Source organism: Zea mays, chromosome 2, assembly GCF_902167145.1.
Source record: "Zea mays cultivar B73 chromosome 2, Zm-B73-REFERENCE-NAM-5.0, whole genome shotgun sequence".
NCBI classification, from domain to species: domain Eukaryota; kingdom Viridiplantae; phylum Streptophyta; class Magnoliopsida; order Poales; family Poaceae; genus Zea; species Zea mays.
This window is the reverse complement of record NC_050097.1, coordinates 183823055-183842482: the sequence shown is the minus strand read 5'-3', so window position 1 is coordinate 183842482 and position 19428 is coordinate 183823055. Positions and strand designations below refer to the sequence as shown.

The 19428-nt window shown below is 50.8% G+C and overlaps 1 protein-coding gene and 2 long non-coding RNA genes across 6 annotated transcripts; 1 reads left to right on the top strand and 2 right to left on the bottom strand.

The window, feature by feature from the left end:
- Positions 1-1773: 1773 nt before the first annotated feature.
- On the bottom strand, positions 1774-4066 carry LOC118476399 (uncharacterized). 2 transcript variants are annotated; one of them, XR_004856392.1, is made up of 4 exons: positions 3983-4066; positions 2926-3026; positions 2782-2848; positions 1774-2144 (listed from the first exon to the last, which is right to left on the bottom strand). It is a non-coding gene; the product is annotated as an uncharacterized lncRNA (long non-coding RNA). The 2 variants fall into 2 exon arrangements; XR_004856391.1 differs by having other exon boundaries at positions 2974-3026.
- A 773-nt stretch (positions 4067-4839) lies between these two features.
- LOC103632911 (uncharacterized) lies at positions 4840-10023 on the top strand. Of its 2 annotated transcripts, XM_020548496.3 has the most exons (6): positions 4840-5006; positions 7773-7880; positions 7997-8080; positions 8160-8360; positions 8557-8757; positions 8855-10023. In XM_020548496.3, exons 1-6 carry the CDS (start codon positions 4962-4964, stop codon positions 9434-9436), a joined length of 1221 nt encoding a protein of 406 aa, XP_020404085.1. In that variant the 5' UTR covers positions 4840-4961; the 3' UTR covers positions 9437-10023. The 2 variants fall into 2 exon arrangements, with proteins under 2 accessions (XP_020404085.1, XP_020404086.1); XM_020548497.3 differs by lacking the exon at positions 7773-7880 and having other exon boundaries at positions 4882-5006.
- LOC103634968 (uncharacterized) lies at positions 5000-9237 on the bottom strand. Of its 2 annotated transcripts, none has more exons than XR_002267308.3 (6): positions 9147-9237; positions 8677-8771; positions 7429-7598; positions 6850-7324; positions 6150-6433; positions 5000-5356 (listed from the first exon to the last, which is right to left on the bottom strand). It is a non-coding gene; the product is annotated as an uncharacterized lncRNA (long non-coding RNA). The 2 variants fall into 2 exon arrangements; XR_002267309.3 differs by having other exon boundaries at positions 8704-8771.
- Positions 10024-19428: the final 9405 nt, after the last annotated feature.

Genomic DNA, 19428 nt, shown 5'->3' with positions numbered 1-19428 from the left:
AAATTTTAGGAACTGGAATGAAGTCATTTGGAGCTCATATGAATTTTCTATGAATTATTCAAATTCTAGCACTCATTTATATAATAAAAACTATTTTTCTAATCCATTTATTCAATTTATCACATCACTGGACTGGGCCTCAATTTCCAGAGAAGGCAGGGGGCTATGCGCAAGATATCCCAGACACAGAGAACAGGGTCCCTGGACGGCGGGTTGTTTTCTGATAAGCGTAGGGGTTCTTTTGGTAAATGAGCGGCCGAAGGGGTATCTTGAGTTCTCGACCGCACGATATAGTATGAACGGCATGGATTAGACTTAGGGTTGCCCGAACCGGTATGCTGAGATGGTCCTTGGATTCATAATCAAAGGCTCGGATTTAATTAACCCTAGATCTAGTTCCTGCCGCACGATGCAAAATCAACGGTGTGGATTTATCCGAGCGAAGGGGTACGCTGGACCTAATCTCAGCCGTTCACTACGAAACCAACGGCAGCCAGGTCGTCCCCAACCCCCAGGATAATGCGGCGGCGCTGCCCCGCACGCTCGGCGGAGCACGCCGGCGAGGCTTCCAATCGGTTGAATCCGAGCGCCAAATCCAAATTGGACCGAGCTACACGTAAAGGAGGACTTGGCGAGCACGGTGCAGGGATCCATACCGAGTATTACGCGGCGCAGGGGGCCAATCCACGACGTGTTGCGGCTCCGCGGCGGATGGAGAAGTACGGCGAGCAATTCCCGGGGCGCAGAAGAGCTATTCCGGGCGTCGTGGCACCGATTAGCACCCAACCAGACCCGTGAAGCCCAAGCGCGCCACTGCTCGGCACCGGACGCAGGCACGGTGGATTTCACCTGCGGCGGCGCGGTCGACTAGGTGCGGATTCGCCACCACCGAAGTTCGCGAGCGCTCCGTGGGTGGAATCGTGATGGCGACGCGAGGCTATGGCTTGGGTACCGAGGAAAGGCATAGGTCTTATAGGAGGCGGGTCCGGGGTTGGTTGCGCTCGATCTGCGGAAATCGCGCGCGTGCGGAGGTTGTTGCGCCAGCTCCGCGTTCAGTTCTAACAGAGTCCACGCGAGGGGGAAGAGACGGTCCTGACGATCCGGGCCCACCTGTAGGTGACTGGGACGAAGTCCGCGCGGGTAGACAGTGGCTGACCTGGTGGGGTCCTCCTGTCGGCGCATGGAGTTAGGTGGGCGAGGGATTGGGCCGAGGAGTGCAGATTTGGCCCAAGAAGCTAACAGGTTTCATCTTTTCCCTTTTCCTGTTTTCTATTTTGTTTGCTAATTCAAAACAAATTCAAATATAATTTGAATTCTCAATTCAATTAGAATGCATAGTCAATAAATTCCATCATGGCTTGAGGTTATTCATTCTATTTATATTATTTATTCATTTGTTTAGGCAAATGCAACATACATATATTTCCTCTCAAGCATATATTTTAAAGGTGCGGCTAGTTTTAGAGGTTTATATAAATAACCTAATTATTTTAGGAGAAAGTAAAGTATAATATTCATCAAGGGCTACCTTAATTCAAATATTTCTAAAGAATGTTTTAGAAATATATAGTTCATGAAGGCGATAATCTTTTCCTCAATTTATTCTTTGAGGTTTCAAACTATCCTCTAGTTTCAAGTTCAAACTCAAATTTAGTTTAAGATTTCAAATTCAATTAGATGCACACTCAAAATTTCAGCATGAATGCAAAACATACTTTGATTAATTAATTAATTGAATTAGTATTTTATCTAAACAAAAAGGCTTCAAAAAAATCCTAAAACACTATCTTAAATATATATATATATATATTTATTTATTTCATCATTATTACTATTTTTTTCTCCTACTTTGGGCTCTACATGGGTCGATCTCGGCGATCGTGCACTGCCGCGCGCCCGGCCGGCAGTGTGACGGCCCCGACGGAGTAGTAGCTAGCTGTCGTGTGAGTGGAGCCGGATCGGGACGTACGCGTGACGGTCGATTGCCGGCGACGACTCGCCGTGTGCACGCGTACGTGTAGGCGTGTAGCGTCCTCCCGCGTACCGCGCACGCTCGATCGCCGCGGCTGAATCATCCACCGGGAGAGGAGACCGACCACGACCGTCATGTCGCGTTGACAGTTGATGATGTCCCAACTCAACACCTGGCGCAATGCAATTCGACAGTTTTCAGCAATCTGCAGTAACATAAAATATGACGGGCCATGCGCGGACGTCCCTGGAGATGGATCGAACGATAGTAGTAGCTATTCCTTCCATCACTCTCTTTCGTGGAAAAAAATTCTTTACATATCCCTCTTTCGTCGGGACTGTCTATACAACACATGGGCAATTTTTGCCTAAAAAACACGCGTGTTTTTAGCTGAAAAAACACGCAGATTTTTTTAATGAAAATCTGTGTGTTTTGCAAACACAAAACACACACATCTCATATCCACTAGATCAAGATCTAATAGTCATAATAAACACACAGATTTTTTTATCTAAAAATAGAGAAAAAAACCTAATATACAAAAAAACAATACAAGTTGTTTTTGTTACTCAGACACACATCTCATATCCTCATGTTGTCTTGTACTTTTTTGTTGTTCAACAAAAATAGATGTAGAACAACAAAAATGACCTCTAACACAGAAAACACTGTTATGTGCTCAGATAACAGTAGTTGTCTGCATGAGGCCAAACACTTCTGAAAAATTTGCTACTCAGACACAAATCTAGAAAAAAATGATGAAGCAAAAACTCACAAAACAGATCATACATCACACGAAAATAACGTACATTGCAAGGGAAGTGGATACTTGCCACTTCAACTTTTCAGCTTCATGATCCCTAGGCTTTTCTCCACCTAGCAAAGACAAAAAAAATATAACATTAAAAACAACTAAAACAAATCATAAAGTCAAAAAACATGATAGACATTACAATGATGCGAACGAAAATCAAAGGAGCAGGGGAAGTGATGCCTAGTACTTCATCATCTCTTCAGCTTGCTCCCTTTCCTCGTCACTTGATTCCTTAAGAACCTAGAAAAACAAACTAAAACATAATCATACACAATACTTTACATTACAACATATTACATCAAATAAACATCAAACTAAAACATAATCATACATGGAACAAAAAACATAGTACCATACAATACTTTACATTACAACATATTACATCAAAAAAACATCATACAAAAAACATGAAAGTAAGCAACACCCAAACATCAAGAGCAAAACATAACATAATAACTAAGCATACATGGAACAAAACTATAACAAATCATAAAGTCAAAAATCTCGATACAAAAAACATGAAAGTAAGCAACACCAAAATATCAAGAGCAAAACAAAACAAAAAACATGGAAACATCTAACAAAAAAGTACATTACAACATATTACATCAAAAAACATAGTACCATACAATACTTTACATAATCATACATCTAACAATAAAGTACATCACACTAACATGGTAGCCGCATAATAGAAAACAAAAAACTACAAAGAAACATCTTACAACACAAAAAAACAACATGATAATAACATCTTACAACACAAAAAAAAGTTTTACATTATCATACATGGAACAAAAAGCATAGTACCATACAATACTTTACATTAAAACATATTACATCAAAAAACATCATACAAAAAGTTCATGCAAATACAATAGCACAAACCTGCTAAGCCCCACTTTTTCAAATCAGGGGTTGTATAAGTTTGGAGTTCTTTCTCTATGAGGCCATCTCTAGTAAGAGTGTGCATATAAACGTACATAATACTGTTTTACATTGTAAATATACTATTTATATAGTAGAGTGTAAAACTAGCAGTGAATATGAAGTGGGATAGACATGCTGCTACTGGAGACCGCCTGAAGCCAAACAGCCTTTCTACACTACTTTGCGATGATGGCAATGACGCTGGCAATTCAAGGACGAAAGCAAGCGACTGCAGGTTGCCGCTGTCCGCGATCTAGGAAACAAACCGGTGACTGATTTGAATTCTTTGGCTCGCTGCAGTCCAGAGTCTAGACTCCAGAGCTCCTGATCTGAAATCTCAACCACCAGCGACCCTAGCACATCTCGGCCGGCACAATAACAGTAAGGGTTGAGCAGACTGAACTCCATTTTTCCATCATAAAGCTCCTTTTCTTGAACCTGAAGCGTCAAGACTCAGGACTATAGGTCGACTAGGAGAATAGCAAAAGACAGAGAGTACAACAATTAAGAGAGAAATAAAAAAAGAACAAACAAGAACAAAGAAAAGCATATCAAATTGTTGCAAAATGAATTAACCTTAGGCTCTTAGCATGCCCAAATATAGCAGAATAAAAAAATGTAGACCTAGTGCCGGAGGCTCCCAACTCATATAAGTCTGGGAAAGGAATAAACTGAGGCAATTCTTCAACCGCAAAATGCTTTCACACTATACTAGGTCTGCCCTACAAAAAAAGGGAACTCCTATGCTGTTACCACTAAATAACAAAAAAAAACAGTGGGAAACACTGAAAAACATGTACAAACATTTGGGCAGAATTACATAGCAGTATAACACAAGGAAAACCCAGCATAGGGGAACAGAAACATATCGTACCAATAGACAGAATAGCATGGCACATGGAAAACTCCACAAAAGGAAAAAAGGCGTCCAACCCAGCACTGCAGATAAAGGGAAAAGCTACAGGTATCTCACGCATTGGGCCAACCCTCCACATGTACCGCCTACCAGCCCAAATGTAGTACACATGAAAAAAGGCAACAAAAAAGGACAAAAAAAGCCCAGTGCAGTACACAACCCCCCCAGTCGCCAGCCCTCCAGCCAGCCACCAGCAGCCCCCAACACAAAACCACAAAACCCCAGCCCCCAGCCCTCCACCCCAGCCGCCAGCGCCCAGCACAAAATCCTCCCCCCCCCTCTCCAGAAAAAAGAACAGAACATTCAATGTCTATGGGGATACAAAGTACATGATGATGACAGAGGAAGATGAAAAAGGCAAAGAAATTGAAAAGGTATACTCATCTGTGCCCCCCATCTCATTTTGATTGATGCTTCTCTGTTCAAAAAAGTTGAGGCCCCCTGGATTTTTGCAGAAGAAAAAAAATTCCCATGCTCGAAATAAACAACACATCATCTCTGCCCACTCTTCACCCCAACCAAAAAGTCAGAGCTCCCATGGCTTTCCCCCCATCTCATGTTTCCAATGGTTTAAATCAACATGATCCACAATGTGAATCATGGAGCCACCTCCCTCACAGGGTCGAATTAGATAGCCACTAGGAAGCACTTCAGCTCTTACAAAATTTGGAGTGTTGGGTCTTGATGGACCTCTAGTCGATTGTGTCAGTGATCTCTCACAGATCTATAGAACAAGAAAAGAAACAAAAGTTACCAGCTGTAAGCACAATAGATATCCTGAGAGGGCAATCCAGTAGCACCTAAATAAGCATACAAAAATTACAGCACAACTGTTTGATCCAAAAAGAACAAGCAAACAGAATTGACAAGAACCCCATAATATGTTGGGGATTCTCTTCAACAGAGTCTTACCCCTAGCTTTTTTCTCGATTTCTACAACTCAATTTATACATGGCCTTATCCTAAGATCCCATCACTTCGGTTACATAATGCACATACATCACTGAATATGTAAGTCAGCACAACAGTATACTACTGTAGTTCTCAGTATGAGTGTGCAACAGCCAACAAGCAATGGTTCAACAGGGAAAGTCTAGTTGAACAATGATACATGGTGAACCCACAGTGAAGCTATTTTTCTTGAATATATTGATCATTCCAGTATCTGATTTGCACATAACACACATCAAAAAGGAGTTTTCTATGTTCAAAACAAGTATATCTTGCTGAGAAGATGTCGATTATCATGGTTTGCTGGTGTTGAACTGCTAAACTCAAAGTCAGTTATATAAATTCACATTCATAGAGCACATGAACTGATTATCAACTGTGCATGTCAGATAAAGTCACAGATTGCTGTCCGAGCTACAAACATCCAGATGAGAGCAGTAATGACTAGTTCGTAGTTCCCATCAGGATGAGTGAAACTACTAGTAACAACAGACAAAAAATAAAACTAACAAATGAGGATATAATAAACCTGCAAATTAGCGATGAGCTTGGGGTTAAATGTATACCATGTAAAAGTGTATTTAAGATGGTCATCTGGCATCACCGAGTGACGAATCAAGGTGTTGACATCTTGTGGAACAGGATAAGGGTTTGTTGGAGATACATCTTCATTTATATCTTCTATATAAATAGTATTCTCAGGAAGTCCACAAGCACGAGCAATCATGGGAACATCCACATAAAACCACTGGCCACTATTGGGCTCATTAGCTGGAACAAATATGCTTGGCTTCTCACTTCCACGGATTACTCCAACAACCCTTACAGGTGGCATCCTAGGTTTTTCAAACTGCAAAAGGTAACTTGCATAAATTTTGCGCCTAAATGAATCAATAGTGTCATACAAATACAACTAGAGGGATATGGATACTTTGAATGGTCGTAAGCAAAACTTATGGCATCATAATAATAATAATTTGATTCAGTTGTCACAAACACCCGACAACCAGCCTATACTATCCATATCATTATCGTAAAAGCAATAATAAATATAATTTATTCAGTATAAAAAGGTTGACACAACACTATCATGTACAAAGAGTTCACATAACATGGAACACAAAAGATAATTACATTATAACACACAGAAACATGTGGCGATTGAATTTGATGAGAAAAATAGCAAGCTTTTGACAGTTTCATACATTCACAAATTCAGGTAACATATTTTGTAAACTATGCAAAAAGATAGGGAACAAACATCACCTCAGGAGACGATTTAGGCTTGTTAGACCAAAACTTCCACCACGAACCTTTTTCGTATGGCTTAACAACTTCTGGGGACTCTGAAGCTTCATCCAGGATCTGGAGATCCTTAACTTTTTTATCATGCCATCCACGAGGAACCCATCCTCTATTCACAATAGATATCCTGAGAGGGCAATCCAGTAGCACCTAAATAAGCATACAAAAATTACAGCACAACTGTTTGATCGAAACAGAACAAGCAAAAACACAAAAAAATGCTACACGTGAACTTCCCTCTGCCCTCCGCCTCCAAGAACTATATCTGCATGATCTGAACATCCTCTGACTAAGCTGAAAACGACCAGAGCAAAAACAATCAACAATACATTTACCACTAGTAGAGTTGATAGCAATAGTAACAACCTCAGCACCGTCACTGCTCATCAGTGACCAACCGTCATCTGGAAACCCATTGACAGCATCATTGAAACCCCTGTAAATTACATTAAAGAAGTTAGAAGTGCCATGTGATGGGTCCTGGCAATAAATTCAAACAGCACAAATGGTAAATGAGAACACATGAACACGACCACAAACCTGCTAAGCCTCTGGCTAAATGTTCTCAAAACTGCTGGCTGTCGGCCCCCTCCATGCTGTTACCACTAAATAACAAAAAACAGTGGGAAACACTGAAAAACATGTACAAAATTTGGAGTGTTGGGTCCTGATGGAGCTCCAGTCGATTGTGTCAGTGATCTCTCACAGATCTATAGAACAAAAAAAGAAACAAAAGTTACCAGCTGTAAGCACAATAGATATCCTGAGAGGGCAATTCAGTAGCACCTAAATAAGCATACAAAAATTACAACACAGTTGATTGATCCAAAAAGAACAAGCAAACAGAATTGACAAGACTAACATAAATGACAACATCATAGCAGATTCATGTTGATGGTACTAACAAGTTTGTCACTGAAGACAACATATTCTCAGAAGATGAAATTACCAATTTTCAGCAGCATATATTGGAGATAATTGGAAGTACTCAGGTAAAAAGTATATGAGAATTCCCGTAATTACAGTTGAATATGATGAAAAAATTCTATCCACATGTTTTGAAGACTAAAAAACTTTTTGTGATTTTTTATGAATGTGCAAAAAACAGATGGCTGGAAGGCGTTTTACTCAAAATGGATCAAGCAGTACTCAGATATACGCACAAATGACACTGCCATATGTTTCAAACCAGGTAATAAAATGCAAAAAAACATGAACAACACCTACTAAATTATATATGGGAAATTAATTGATCCTTGATGATTATGCAGGGTGGATACATGGATCTGATGATGGAACAGATACGTAACTCGCAAGGAGAATCAGTGAGTGAACTAGGCAATGAAATGCAAAGTGCCCTATGCACACAAAATGAAACCATGAACAAAAACCTACTAGTGGCCCCATGTGAGACATACACACAGATGATTCTTGAGGAGGACTCAACGCTTGCAAATGCAGACATATCCAAGGTAAGTGTGGGGGTGTGTGGGAAAAATAATAGTAATATACATTTCATAACATAAATAATGATGTTAACAATGATGTTTATAGCGGCAATAGGATGTGTTGATATGTTTCAAACCAGGTAATAAAATGAAAAAAAAACATGAACAACACCTACTAAATTATATATGGGAATTTAATTGATCCTTGATGATTATGCAGTTTGGATACATGGATCTGATGATGGAACTGATATATAACTCGCAAGGAGAATCAGTGAGTGAAGTAGGCAATGAAATGCAAAGTGGCCTATGCACACAAAATGAAACAATGAACAACAACCTAATAGGAGCACCATGTGAGACATACACACAGATGATTCTTGAGGAGGACTCCCCGCTTGCAAATGCATACATATCCAAGGTAAGTGGGGGGTTCTGTGGGAAAAATAATATTAATATACATTTCATAACATAAATAAAAAATAGAAAACTAACGAAAAAACTGAATTTTTTTGTAGGAGACATTTGGGGAATGCAATGAAGCTGATACATCTAAATATGGGGAAGCAGTATACAACAGGGATCTCTTTGAGATAATGCATGTACAACAACTAACTGAATGTGCACAAAATGATGATGGAAAAGAAACTAAAACATCGAGTGCTAGTGCAAACTTTGATGATGCAGAAGCTGAAACAACAAATACAGGAGATGAAGAGTTAACAGAGGATCAGATTGATGCCTTCATTATGAGTGAGCAGATAGCTGCAACAGAAGGGAACAATGCATCAATAGACAGCAAATACACACCTCAAGTTGGGATGGAATTTAAGACCAGGGGAGATGCAGAGCACTTCTTATTCTTCTATGGTTTTTTGGCTGGTTTTAAACCAGCAATCACCCACACCTTCAGGACTTCCAACAAAAAAAGAAGCAATGAAGTAACAAAGGTGGAGCTGAAATGTAACAAACATGGCAAAACAAAAAAGACATACCAGCAGGAACAAGATATTTGCATAGAAAAAAGCGCTGCGAGAAAGGCCCAAAAAGGAATACAAATGTCCAAGTTAAAACAGATTGCAGAGTATTCATGGTTATAAAGGAACATGGACAAAAATGGGTGATCGATAAGTTAGACTTGGAACACAATCCTGAGCTCAGACCAGCAGACAACAACAACATGTTTAGTGGGCATAAGTACATGACAGATATGGAAAAAGGAATTATAAGAACATTGAACCACAGCAACATACCTACACGGAAGATGATAGCTATATTGTCTTATCTGAGAGGAGGTATGATAGCATTGCCGTACAAAAAAAAGATGTTAGCAACTACAGAACTAAAATAAACAAGGAAGTAACAGGGAATGATATGACACAAGCACTGCAGTTTTTTCAGGAAAAACAGAAGGAAGATCCAAATTTCTTCTACAGAATTGTCATTGATGAAGATAAAAAGGTGAAGCACATGTTTTGGGCAGATGGGACATCTTTGAAATACTACGAGATGTATGGAGATTGCATCAGTTTCGACACCACATACATGACTAACAAGTACAACATGCCATTTGCTCCATTTGTGGGTGTTACAGGGCATGCACATACATGCTTGTTCGCATGTGCATTCATTTCTGATGAAACAATAGAAACATTCAAGTGGATATTCAAGACATTCCTTGAGGCCATGGGAGGCAAACATCCCCGCACAATAATAACAGATCAAGATATGGCAATGAGACCTGCGATCAAAGAGGTTGTCGGCGTTTCGAGACAGGGGGGTCCCTAAGCCGACGAGTGAGTGTGCTGCGTGCCCCAGCCCAGATGGGTCGAGCGCGTGGGCGAGCGCGAAGGGGGGAGAGGCGAGGTGGCCGGAGTCGAGCGTGAGAGAGGTGTAAGTCCCGCGGCCTTCGTGTTCGTCCCGCGCCCAGGTCAGGTGCGCTTGCAGTAGGGGGGTTACAAGCGTCCACGCGGGTGAGGGAAGCGAGTGGCCCCAAGAGAGCGCCTGTCCCGTCCTCGGTCCCGCGCGGCCAACCTTCTCTGAGAAGGCCCTGGTCCTTCCTTTTATAGTCGTAAGGAGAGGATCCAGGTGTACAATGGGGGGTGTAGCAGAGTGCTACGTGTCTAGCGGAGGGAGAGCTAGCGCCCTAGGTACATGCCAATGTGGCAGCCGGAGAGATCTGGGCACCCTGCTGGTGTGATGTCGTGGCTGTCGGAGGTGCGGCGGAGCCTGATGGAGGGACAGCTGTTGGAGCGGTCGAGTCCCTACTGACGTTGTCCTGCTTCCGTAAGAGAGCCGGGGGCCGCCGTCGTCATAGAGCTTGTGGAGCGCCATCATTGCCCCTCTGGCGGAGCTGGCCGGATGAGACGCCGGTCTTGTTCTCCGTGACCCGAGTCGATTCGGGGTAGGATGATGATGGCGCCTCCTGTTGACGTGGCGGTCTGTGCCCTAGGCAGGGCGACGTGGGGGTTCCTCCGAAGCCGAGGTTGAGTCTGCCTTTTGTTGCCGCGGCCGAGCCCGAGCCAGGGGGTCGGGCGAGGCGGAAGTCGTTCGGCCGAGGCCAGGGCGGAGTCCGAGCCCTGGGGTCGGGCGAGGCGGAGTTTCGTCGTCTTCCGGGTCTTAGCCCGAGTCCGAGCCCTGGGGTCGGGCGGAGCGGAGTTCGCCGTCTTCCGGGTCTTAGCCCGAGTCCGAGCCCTGGGGTCGGGCGGAGCGGAGTTCGCCGTCTTCCGGGTCTTAGCCCGAGTCCGAGCCCTGGGGTCGGGCGGAGCGGAGTTCGCCGTCTTCCGGGTCTTAGCCCGAGTCCGAGCCCTGGGGTCGGGCGGAGCGGAGTTTGCCGTCTTCCGGGTCTTAGCCCGAGTCCGAGCCCTGGGGTCGGGCGGAGCGGAGTTCGCCGTCTTCCGGGTCTTAGCCCGAGTCCGAGCCCTGGGGTCGGGCGGAGCGGAGTTCGCCGTCTTCCGGGTCTTAGCCCGAGTCCGAGCCCTAGGGTCGGGCGGAGCGTAGTTCGCCGTGGCAAGGCCTGACTGCCTGTCAGACTCACTCTGTCGAGCGGCACTGCAGTCGGAGTGGCGCAGGCGGCGCTGTCCTTCTGTCAGACTGGCCAGTGGAGCGGTGGAGTGACGGCGGTCACTTCGGCCCTGCCGGGGGCGCGTGTCAGGATAGAGGTGTCAGGCCACCTTTGCGTTTAATGCCCCTGCAATTTGGTCAGTCGGTGTGGCGATTTAGTCAAGGTTGCTTCTGAGCGAAGCCAAGGCCTCGGGCGAGCCGGTGATGTGTCCGCCATAAAAAGGGGGCCTCGGGCGAGACGGAAGTCTCTCGAGGTCGGCTGCCTTTGGCCGAGGCTAGGCTCGGGCGAAGCGTGATCGAGTCACTCGTGTGGACTGATCCCTGACTTAATCGTGCCCATCAGGCCTTTGCAGCTTTATGCTGATGGGGGTTACCAGCTGAGAATTAGGCGTCTTGAGGGTACCCCTAATTATGGTCCCCGACAGTAGCCCCCGAGCCTCGAAGGGAGTGTCAGCACTCGCTTGGAGGCTTTTGTCGCACTTTTTTGCAAGGGGACCAGCCTTTCTCGGTTGCATTTCGTTCCGGTGGGTGCGCGCGAGCGCACCCGCCGGGTGTAGCCCCCGAGGCCTCGGAGGAGTGGTTACACTCCTTCGAGGTCTTAATACTTCGCTTAACGCTTCGGCTGGTCTGGTCGTTCCCTCATGCGAACTGGCCGTAGCCCGGGTGCACGGTCGGGGCCCAAGCTCTCGGGCTGGTATGTTGACGCTGTCAACGATTTGGCCGGAGCCAGTTTTTGCGAGAGCAGCCCCCGAGCCTCTGCACAGGGCGAGAGGACGATCAGGGACAGACTCGACTTTTTACATACGCCCCTACGTCGCCTTTCCGCAAGGAGGAGGGGGGGAGTGCGCCATGTTACCCTCGATGGGCACCGAACATGGTGTCTCCGGTGAGCTACGAGCGGGTAATCCGAGTGGACGTCCGTGCCCCGTTCGTTGGGGGTCGGCTAGGGGCCCAGAGGCACGCCCAAAAGTACCTGCGGGTGATTTGCCGGACCCGGTCCCCTGGCGACGGGGTCCGAGGGCTCGATGCCTCCCTCCGATGGGATTCCGTTACAAGATCGTTCCCGCTGGTCTCGGAAATGTCCTAGGGTACCTCGGGAGCGCAGCCCGAGCCTTGGTTATGTATCGAACGTACCCCTGGTCATCCCTCGCTCGGTGTCTGAGGCGACTGTGAACCCTTCGGGGGCCAGCCTTCGAACCCCTGATCAGTAATGGGCACGGAGCCCGAGTAGCCTGAGGCGGCCATGGAGCCCTTCGGGGGGCTGGCCTTCGAACCCCTGACCAGTAGTGGGTGTCGGGCCCACGCGATCTGAGGCGACTGTTGAACCCTTCGGGGGGCCAGCCTTCGAACCCCTGATCAGTAATGGGGGGCTCGGGGCCCGGTTCCTTCGCGGAGAAGGATCCCTTTCGGGGTGTCCCCCTTTCCCGGTCCCTGTTGCAAGAGATAGAGAAAGAGGAAAACGGAAAAGGATACGAAATCGGACGACGTGGCGTACCTTTTCTGACGCGTTTATTTCGGCGAAGGTGAAGCGTCGCGCGCTCCGCCTGCCAGAGGCGCCGCGTGTCCCGCCGCGGAGTTAATGCGACGGGGCGAGTGGTTGGCGGGGCGGCCGTTGCGCGCGTGCGATCCGTTCGAGGAACGGGTCACGGGTGCACCGTTTCCACGCCGTGAGTGGAGGCTCTCTTGCTGTCTCAGGATGGGACGTGAGCCTGGCTGACGACGTGACCGCTGCGCCCGCCCGCCTGCCACCGCTATTACTGCCGGCCCACTTTCGGTCGCTTCGACGCGCCAGGCTGGCGCTGTTGAGTCGCCTCGAGTCGTGGCATAGGCTTTGCAACCGAAGAGGCGCGATGGTGGCACAAGTGGCGGTGCGGTTGCTTGCATGCAGCAACTGGCGCGCCGGTTGCTCGACGCGTGGGCCTGGGTTCCCAAGCTGGCGTGTCAGAAGTTGGAGAAGCGCGTCCATCTGGCGCGGTTGCATGCCGCCTGCATGGCTGCCCGCCCCTTCTGCCCGTTGGTCTGGGCGGAAATGGGGGGTCGCCTGTAATCGCCGGTCGGTCGTGCGCACCACGCGCGGCGGTTTGGCTTCTTCTGCCCTGTGCCGGCTTGCATGACATGCGGGACCCAGCCCCCGAGTCGCAGGGGAGGGCCTTGGAGCGTGTTGGAGAAGACTCAGCCCGCGGCGCCTGGTTGGCCGGAGCCTAGCCGTGTTGTCCGTCAGCGGAGCCGACGCCAAAGTCGATCAGTCGATGCCTCGGGTTGGACTGGTGCCCTTGGAAGCCGGTTGACCGAGGCCCTAGGGGTAACCGGTTGAGCCGCCTGCTCGGGCCGGATTCCCGGAGGAGTCCCTGGACCGCGGCGCCGCCCGAGGCTGGGTCGGGCTTTGCTGAAGACGTCGTCGATGCCGAGGGTGCTACGGCTCCCTTCAGCGTGAAGACCCGAGCCTGCAGGATCAGATCATCTTGTAGCGTGTGCTTTCTGCGGCCGCCGAGGCCAGAAGAACACACCCTCGCCGCGCTTGCGAAGCTGCGTCTTTTTTCCTCTTGTTTCGAGCGTCTGGACTTTGTCGGTAACAGGGATGTTTGTGTGAGCGAAAGCTGCTTTTCGCGGAAGGGACGAGTGAGGTATCCGTATCCCGGAGGCGTGGGAATCCCTCGGCTCGGTCGGCCTTGCGGCTTACGCGTACTTTCACTCGTCCATGAGGCCCTGTCCCCGACTTAGTCGAGAAAGCTTGAAGGACTGCTTCGGCAGGAGAGCTTCCGAGCGTGATGACTCGTTCGGTCCACGGAGTCGCTTTATCCGAGCGCAAGTTACTTATCGCAGAAGGTGATGAGTGAGGTATCCGTATCCCGGAGGCGTAGGAGTCCCTCGGCTCGGTCAGCCTTGGCTGCTTACGTGTACCTCGTCGTTTCCAGGATCCGCTTTCCGAAGTAGTCAAGAAGCACGAAAGAAATCCTGCTAAAAAGAGATCCTTTTTCGAGGAAAAAATTCGACGCAGAGGGGGTCTCCCCCCTTTTAGCCCCCGAGGGAGGGTCGGGCTTTGCCGAGGCTAGGCCGACCCTTCCTTGACGACTAAACTTTGCGTAGGTGCGAGGTATATGAACAACTTGAAAACATCTTAAGGGTAGAAGCGACGTAGCTGTTTGATGTTCCAAGCGTTGCCGTAGATCTCGCCTTGATTGTTGGCCAGCTTGTATGTTCCGGGCTTCAGAACTTTGGCGATGACGAATGGCCCTTCCCAGGGGGGCGTGAGCTTGTGCCTCCCTCGGGCGTCTTGCCGCAGCTGAAGCGCCAGGTCGCCCACCTGGAGTTCTCGGGACCGGACCCCTCGGGCGTGGTAGCGTCGCAGGGACTGTTGGTACCGCGCTGAGTGTAGTAAGGCCCTGTCCCGAGCTTCCTCCAGCTGGTCCAGCGATTCCTCTCGACTAGCTTGGTTACTTTGTTCGGTGTAGGCCCTCGCCCTCGGGGAGCCGTATTCCAGGTCAGTGGGTAAGATAGCTTCAGCCCCGTAGACCAGGAAAAACGGCGTGAAGCCCGTGGCACGACTCGGCGTCGTCCTTAGGCTCCAGACCACCGAGGGGAGTTCCTTCATCCATCGCTTGCCGAACTTGTTGAGGTCGTTGTAGATCCGAGGCTTGAGCCCCTGTAGAATCATGCCATTGGCACGCTCTACTTGCCCATTCGACATGGGATGAGCCACGGCGGCCCAGTCCACCCGAATATGATGATCCTCGCAAAAATCCAAGAATTTTTTGCCGGTGAACTGGGTGCCGTTGTCGGTGATGATGGAGTTCGGGACCCCGAAGCGATGGATGATGTTGGTGAAGAATGCCACCGCCTGCTCGGACCTGATGCTGTTCAGAGGTCGGACCTCGATCCACTTGGAGAATTTGTCGATGGCGACCAGCAGGTGCGTGTAGCCCCCGGGCGCCTTCTGCAAGGGACCGACGAGGTCCAGACCCCATACAGCGAAGGGCCAGGTGATGGGTATTGTCTGCAGGGCCTGAGCGGGCAGGTGTGTCCGCTTCGCATAGAATTGGCACCCTTCGCAGGTGCGGACAATTCTAGTGGCGTCAGCCACCGCCGTTGGCCAGTAGAAGCCTTGCCGGAAAGCATTTCCGACAAGGGCTCGGGGCGCTGCGTGGTGGCCGCAAGCCCCCGAGTGTACTTCTTGCAGCAGTTCCCGACCTTCGGCGATGGAGATGCACCGCTGGAGGATGCCCGAGGGGCTGCGATGGTAGAGCTCCTCTTCGTCGCCCAGCAAGACGAATGACTTGGCGCGTCGCGCTACCCGCCGAGCCTCGACTTGGTCGAGGGGTAGCTCTCCTCGACGGAGATATTGCAGGTACGGGGCCTGCCAATCTTGATCTGGTGTGGCCCCGCTCTGCCCTTCCTCGACGTTCAGTGCTCTGCCCTCGGGGGCCGAGGGTACCTCGGGCTCGGGCGTGTCGTCGAGCTTGACGGAGGGTTGATGCAGATCCCGGGAGAAGACGTCCGGGGGGACTGTCGTTCGCCCCGAGGCTATCTTAGCCAGCTCGTCTGCGGTTTCGTTGTAGCGTCGAGCGATGTGGTTGAGCTCGAGCCCGAAGAACTTGTCTTCCAGGCGCCGAACCTCGTCGCAGTAGGCCTCCATCTTCGGGTCGCGGCAGTGGGAGTTCTTCATGACTTGGTCGATGACGAGCTGCGAATCACCGCGAGCGTCGAGGCGTCTGACCCCTAGCTCGATGGCGATCCGCAATCCGTTGACCAGAGCTTCGTACTCGGCCACATTGTTGGACGCCGGGAAGTGGAGGCGCAGTACGTAGCGCAAGTGCTTTCCGAGGGGCGAGATGAAGAGCAGGCCCGCACCGGCCCCCGTCTTCATCAGCAACCCGTCGAAAAACATGGTCCAGAGCTCCGGTTGGATCGGGGTCGTTGGCAGTTGGGTGTCGACCCATTCGGCCACGAAATCCGCCAACACTTGGGACTTGATGGCCTTCCGAGGGGCGAACGAGATCGTTTCGCCCATGATTTCCACCGCCCACTTCGCGATCCTGCCCGAGGCCTCTCGGCACTGGATGATCTCCCCCAGGGGGAATGATGACGCCACAGTTACCGGATGGGACTCGAAGTAGTGTCGCAGCTTCCGCCTTGTCAGGATCACAGCATACAGCAGCTTTTGAACTTGTGGGTAGCGGATCTTAGTCTCGGACAGCACTTCGCTGATGAAGTAGACCGGCCTCTGAACGGGCAATGTATGCCCTTCCTCTTGCCTTTCGACCACAATCGCGGCGCTAACCACCTGAGTGGTCGCGGCGACGTAGACCAAGAGGGCTTCTCCGTCCGCCGGCGGCACCAAGACAGGCGCCTTTGTAAGGAGCACCTTCAGGTTGCCGAGGGCTTCCTCGGCCTCAGGGGTCCAAGCGAAACATTCGGCCTTCCTTAAGAGGCGGTACAGAGGCAGACCTCTTTCGCCGAGGCGTGAGATGAAGCGGCTCAGGGCCGCGAGGCATCCCATGACCCTCTGTACCCCTTTTAAGTCCTTGATGGGTCCCATGCTGGTGACGGCCGCAATCTTCTCCGGGTTGGCTTCGATGCCTCGCTCGGAGACGATGAACCCTAGGAGCATGCCTCGGGGCACCCCGAAGACACACTTCTCAGGATTAAGCTTGACTCCTTTCGCCTTGATACACCGGAATGTCACTTCAAGGTCGGAGAGGAGGTCGGAAGCCTTCCGCGTCTTGACTACGATGTCATCGACGTAGGCCTCGACTGTGCGACCGATGTGTTCGCCGAACACATGGTTCATGCACCGCTGGTACGTCGCGCCCGCATTCCTCAAACCGAACGGCATGATGACATAGCAGTACATGCCGAACGGCGTGATGAAAGAAGTCGCGAGCTGGTCGGACTCTCTCATCCGGATCTGGTGATACCCTGAGTAGGCATCGAGGAAGGACAGGGTTTCGCACCCAGCAGTGGAATCCACGATTTGGTTGATGCGAGGCAGAGGGTAGGGAACCTTCGGACATGCTTTGTTGAGACCAGTGTAGTCTACACACATCCGCCATTTCCCCCCTTTCTTCCTCACAAGCACAGGGTTGGCAAGCCATTCGGGATGGAATACCTCTTTGATGAACCCTGCTGCCATTAGCTTGTGGATCTCTTCGCCAATCACTCTGCGCTTCTCCTCGTCGAATCGGCGCAGAGGCTGCCTGACGGGTCGGGCTCCGGCCCGAATATCCAGCGAGTGCTCGGCGACATCCCTCGGTACGCCGGGCATGTCCGAGGGACTCCACGCAAAGACGTCGGCGTTTGCGCGGAGAAAGTCGACGAGCACTGCTTCCTATTTGGGGTCGAGCCCGGAACCGATCTGGATCTGCTTGGTGGTGTCGCCACTGGGGTCGAGGGGGACGGCCTTGACCGTCTCCGCTGGCTCGAAGTTGCCGGCATGGCGCTTCACGTCTGGCACCTCCTTGGAGAGGTTCTCCAGGTCGGCGATGAGGGCCTCGGACTCGGCGAGGGCCTCGGCGTACTCCACGCACTCCACGTCGCATTCGAACGCGTGTTTGTACGTGGGGCCGACGGTGATGACCCCGTTGGGGCCCGGCATCTTGAGCTTCAGGTAGGTGTAGTTGGGGACGGCCATGAACTTCGCGTAGCATGGCCTCCCTAGCACGGCGTGGTAGGTTCCTCGGAACCCGACCACTTCGAACGTCAGGGTCTCCCTTCGGAAGTTGGAGGGTGTCCCGAAGCAGACTGGGAGGTCGAGTCGCCCGAGGGGCTGGACGCGCTTCCCAGGGATGATCCCGTGGAAGGGCGCAGCGCCTGCCCGGACGGAGGACGGATCAACGCGCAGGAGCTTGAGGGTCTCGGCGTAGATGATGTTGAGGCAGCTGCCCCCGTCCATCAGGACCTTGGTGAGCCTGACATCGCCGACAACGGGGTCGACGACGAGCGGGTATTTCCCCGGGCTCGGCACATGGTCGGGGTGGTCGGCCCGGTCGAAAGTGATGGGCTTGTCGGACCAGTCTAGGTAGACTGGCGCCGCCACCTTCACCGAGCAGACCTCCCGGCGCTCTTGCTTGCGGTGCCGAGCCGAGGTATTCGCCGCATGCCCTCCATAGATCATGAAGCAGTCGCGGACCTCGGGGAACTCTCCTGCTGGGCGATCTCCGTTCTTGTCGTCGTCGCGGGCCCTGCCACCCTCGGCGGGTGGCCCGGCCCTGTGGAAATGACGCCGAAGCATAACGCACTCCTCGAGGGTGTGCTTGACGGGCCCCTGATGGTAGGGGCACGGCTCCTTGAGCATCTTGTCGAAAAGGTTTGCACCTCCGGGGGGCTTCCGAGGGTTCTTATATTCGGCGGCGGCGACAAGGTCCGCGTCGGCGGCGTCGCGTTTCGATTGCGACTTCTTCTTGCCTTTCTTCTTGGCGCCGCGCAGAGCAGACGCCTCGGGAGCTTCTTCCGACGGGCGGCCCTGGGGCTGCTTGTCCTTTCGGAAGATAGCCTCGACCGCCTCCTGGCCAGAGGCGAACTTCGTGGCGATGTCCATCAGCTCGCTCGCCCTGGTGGGGGTTTTGCGACCCAGCTTGCTCACCAGGTCGCGGCAAGTGGTGCCGGCGAGGAACGCGCTGATGACATCCGAGTCGGTGATGTTGGGCAGCTCGGTGCGCTGCTTCGAGAATCGCCGGATGTAGTCCCGGAGCGACTCCCCCGGCTGTTGCCGGCAGCTTCGAAGGTCCCAGGAATTCCCGGGGCGCACGTATGTGCCCTGGAAATTGCCAGCGAAGGCTTGGACCAAGTCGTCCCAGTTGGAAATCTGCCCCGGAGGCAGGTGCTCCAACCAGGCGCGAGCAGTGTCGGAGAGGAACAGGGGGAGGTTACGGATGATGAGGTTGTCGTCGTCCGTTCCACCCAGTTGGCAGGCAAGGCGGTAGTCCGCGAGCCACAGTTCCGGTCTCGTTTCCCCCGAGTACTTCGTGATAGTAGTCGGGGGTCGGAACCGGGTCGGGAATGGCGCCCGTCGGATGGCCCGACTGAAGGCCTG

Coding starts and splice junctions, on each gene's coding strand:
- LOC103632911 (XM_020548496.3), top strand. CDS start 4,962: ATGATGATGACAGAGGAAGATGAAAAAGGCAAAGAAATTGAAAAG. Junction 8,081..8,159: donor TGCCATATGTTTCAAACCAG/GTAATAAAATGC, acceptor ATGATTATGCAG/GGTGGATACATGGATCTGAT. Junction 8,758..8,854: donor CAAATGCATACATATCCAAG/GTAAGTGGGGGG, acceptor ATTTTTTTGTAG/GAGACATTTGGGGAATGCAA.